The sequence below is a fragment of the Loa loa genome, assembly GCF_000183805.2.
Source record: "Loa loa unplaced genomic scaffold supercont3.59, whole genome shotgun sequence".
Lineage (NCBI taxonomy): Eukaryota > Metazoa > Nematoda > Chromadorea > Rhabditida > Onchocercidae > Loa > Loa loa.
Window position 1 is genome coordinate 188968 of NW_018108239.1, and position 3376 is coordinate 192343.

The following is a 3376-nucleotide window of genomic DNA, read 5'->3' on the forward strand; positions in this document are numbered from 1 at the left end:
CGAATCATCAATGATAAATATTGAATGAAACAGAAAGAAAAAATATACCTCCATAAATTTCCCAAATTAAATATAAAACCAACAGCAGAGAGGAGGTAATCCATTCTCGAGGACCAATTACCACGAATTTTATTCTCATCACCGATATCATCAATATCTTCAAAGGGAAATTCGATATCACCTTCGGAGATGTAATCTGGTATCTTCAATTCTAACTAAAACTATGACAGTTATGTTTTTCTTTTTCAGACTTCAAAATTCTAATTTTAACGAAATAAAATGATTAGAGCTTTATTAGTTGTCAGAAGAAAAGTGGTACTTTAATTTCTTGAAATTAATTCCACCGTACAATATTACATGGATTTGGAGGCAAGTATAAATAATCCTTTGGTTTACCTTCCGACAGAATGGTGGATAGATTGAATTAGTATCCCGATAGGATCTTCTATATGTTGTTTCTACTCCTTCAATGATCGATCGATTCTGAGAATTCCGCCGATTAGAGAAACGGTTATTAGTACCAGACCATCTCACATCACTTTGGCTATTAATCGACATTCGTCTCGAAGCCAGCTAACTATAATTTTAAATGTAAATTAAATCTTCCATAACAGTTTTTAGAACGACAAGCAACAACAAGCAAAAATACTGCACACATCGACAATATTATATCAAGTATTGGAAACAATTAAATTCTATGAAATCAAGAAACGTTCGTTCATTCCTTACAATTTGCATCACTCATAAATTTTTACCATCCCACATTTAACATTTCATTTACAGCATTTTACTCCTTAGTTACATTCTCCATTATTTCACGTGAATCAATCCTACAGCTTCGTCTATAATACTATCTATAATACACTAATATGAACATCACGAATAATCAATAAATGGATTGGAGTAGCACAGGAATTTTAAAACAAGATCGAGAAATAAATATTATAAATTAATCAAGCGAAGAAAAGAAAGGAAGAAAGAAAGACAAAATGTGATGACCTTCTGTTTCAATGACAGTTTCTAATCACCGTGTAAATCAATTAGTTGATGAGAGAATATGATCGAAACCAGGATCAGTGCCATACGACAAATATTTTCTGGTGCATATCAATACAGTCAAGGCCATCAAACAATCTGTATTTGAAGGAGTGAAGAAGTAGCAAAAGGAACTTAAACCTTCAATATGCATATTTCCGATTTTGATATGGTATACTTTATATCAGATAAAAATGCTTCATCTTGCTGTTCTAAAAGCGAAAAACTGTCTAATTATGTTATAATAAATTATCGCGTCTTTAAATTATGTCGAGAAAGAAAGAATATGGTGCAAATAATATGGGATATTTCTTCCTCTGTATTCCAAGAATCGAAATATTTACCTATAATCAAAACAGATATTTGATATTATTCGACTTTTTCAATTAATTTAGCTTTCTTTCTCAAAAAAAAAGAAAGAGAAAAATATTGAAGAAGCAGAAAATATAAAATTAGGACAAAAAATTATATCTCATAGAACACCAGTATCCAAAATCAAATATTTCTTAAATCAGCATTTAAACAAAACAGTAAAATCCAAACATGATAATAAATATATCAATTTAAAAATTATTTAATTATTTTTATGATCTCAATTTGAAATTACAAAAAAAAAATTCGGTAAAAAAGCTTTGCAATTTCAAGTTTTCTCAAACCCACTGCAGTATTCTAATTCTAAATGCAAAAATTTGAAAATTTTCTAACATTTTTCTCTCATTCAAAACTTTAACGAAGGAAAAATAAAAGGTAGGAAAAATTCTACAGTTTGCTATAATTTTCATAAAAGACCCATTTATTCTAAAATTGAAACTAGCAACGAAATTAAAATAAAAGGAAACAAATCGTAAAAAAAAAGAAGAATCTTACTAAAGTAAAGCATAAAAAGTCCATTAAACGGATAATGACTATTTGTCTCCTTGGAAGTTTCGTCTTACTCTTCTTTCTCTCCCCGATGTGGTCGAAATAAAATTAGTTTTGAAATAACAAAAATGTGTATTACTGCATCTTTACACTCAGGAATGTAGAAAGATATTGACCAAAAATATCTCCTCCTCACCATTACCTACTACTTCTATTACAACAATTACTACTTTTATTTCAAACTAAGAAATAAGTTAACACATACGTATCATGTAAGTTGCAAAATTTGTTGATAACACGATAAAACACAACCGCTTCAAAACATTTCGGCCAATACATCACATGTTCAATCAGGCTTACATAGGTGGATGTGTACGTATATATGTATGAGTGTATGTATATGTGTGTATGTACGTGTGTATGTGTGCATGGGTCTGCATAGATATCCATGGTTGTGTTTCAGGACAAGCAATCTAATCCATTTAACTGTTCACCAAACGATTAGCAGCTGTTCGACATTAAAAGTGATGGCTGATATAGTTGTAACGATAGTGTATAGCCGATATTTCATTACCACTTACACACATATATACATACACACGGACACAGACATACACAGACATCGACACACGCAAACACAAACAGACAAATACAAAGGAACTCAAGAATCGGATGAGTAAAACCGTGAATATAGTGAAATAAATCAATTGGTGGATTGTATTCAATTCTAAACTATTCCATCTCATAATCGTTACAAGCAGACGAAAAAAAGAAGCTGATTGTGCCGGCACAGGATATACGACAGCATAGATTAACTGAAAGAGAAACGTCGACAGTCAGGAAAAATGATTCAGTTATAAAAAAACCTGATAATATTGTGTGTTACGCTTGAGCAAGCTGTCAAACACCCATTCGAGATATCCTGAACTAGGGGAATGTTCGATCAGGAATGAAAAAAATACACGGACTATTACTTGACCGATATTTTCATTGAATTCAGAGTTTTAAACTCATTGGTCGAATAAGAATTACACAAATATTTGCGTATTACAAAACACATATATTTTTCTTTAGCGATGAACAATGAATCTAAAATTTGAAATCACTTATTCAGACATCGCATAATACAAGCTAATGCAAATAGAATCTGTAGCTAGCGCACAGTTATTTATTCATAATTTAGCTATGCAAAACATGATCAAATCCAATACCAATTTTACGGACAGGACAAATGATGGCAGTTATGTTATAATAATTTTGAAAAGATAAAGTTTGGACAGAACAGATTCCCTACATTTATTTAGAGAAAAAGGGAATTAGGAACACAGCCTGAACAATACCTCCAATCATAGTCAAAACTTCGCCCACCACTCCCCATCTGGAATTCTTAAAGCGAAGGTTACTTCCTTCGAGAGTTAAATCAACAGCGAAGAGGTATCAAAATTTAACGGGCTGCGAATTTAATCGGAAATTCCCATCA

At 31.5% G+C, this 3376-nt stretch overlaps 1 protein-coding gene across 1 annotated transcript in view; it reads right to left on the reverse strand.

The window, feature by feature from the left end:
* The window catches only part of LOAG_17297 (sodium-dependent acetylcholine transporter), a 6300-nt gene extending 5714 nt beyond the window's left edge, over positions 1-586 (reverse strand). The window contains exons 1-2 of the mRNA XM_020449958.1: positions 397-586; positions 49-215 (exon numbers count right to left, since the gene is read on the reverse strand). Coding sequence (XP_020306437.1) covers positions 49-215; positions 397-558 — 329 coding nt within the window. The 5' untranslated portion in view covers positions 559-586. The remainder of the gene's footprint in view (positions 1-48; positions 216-396) is intronic.
* Between the last annotated feature and the right edge of the window lie 2790 nt (positions 587-3376).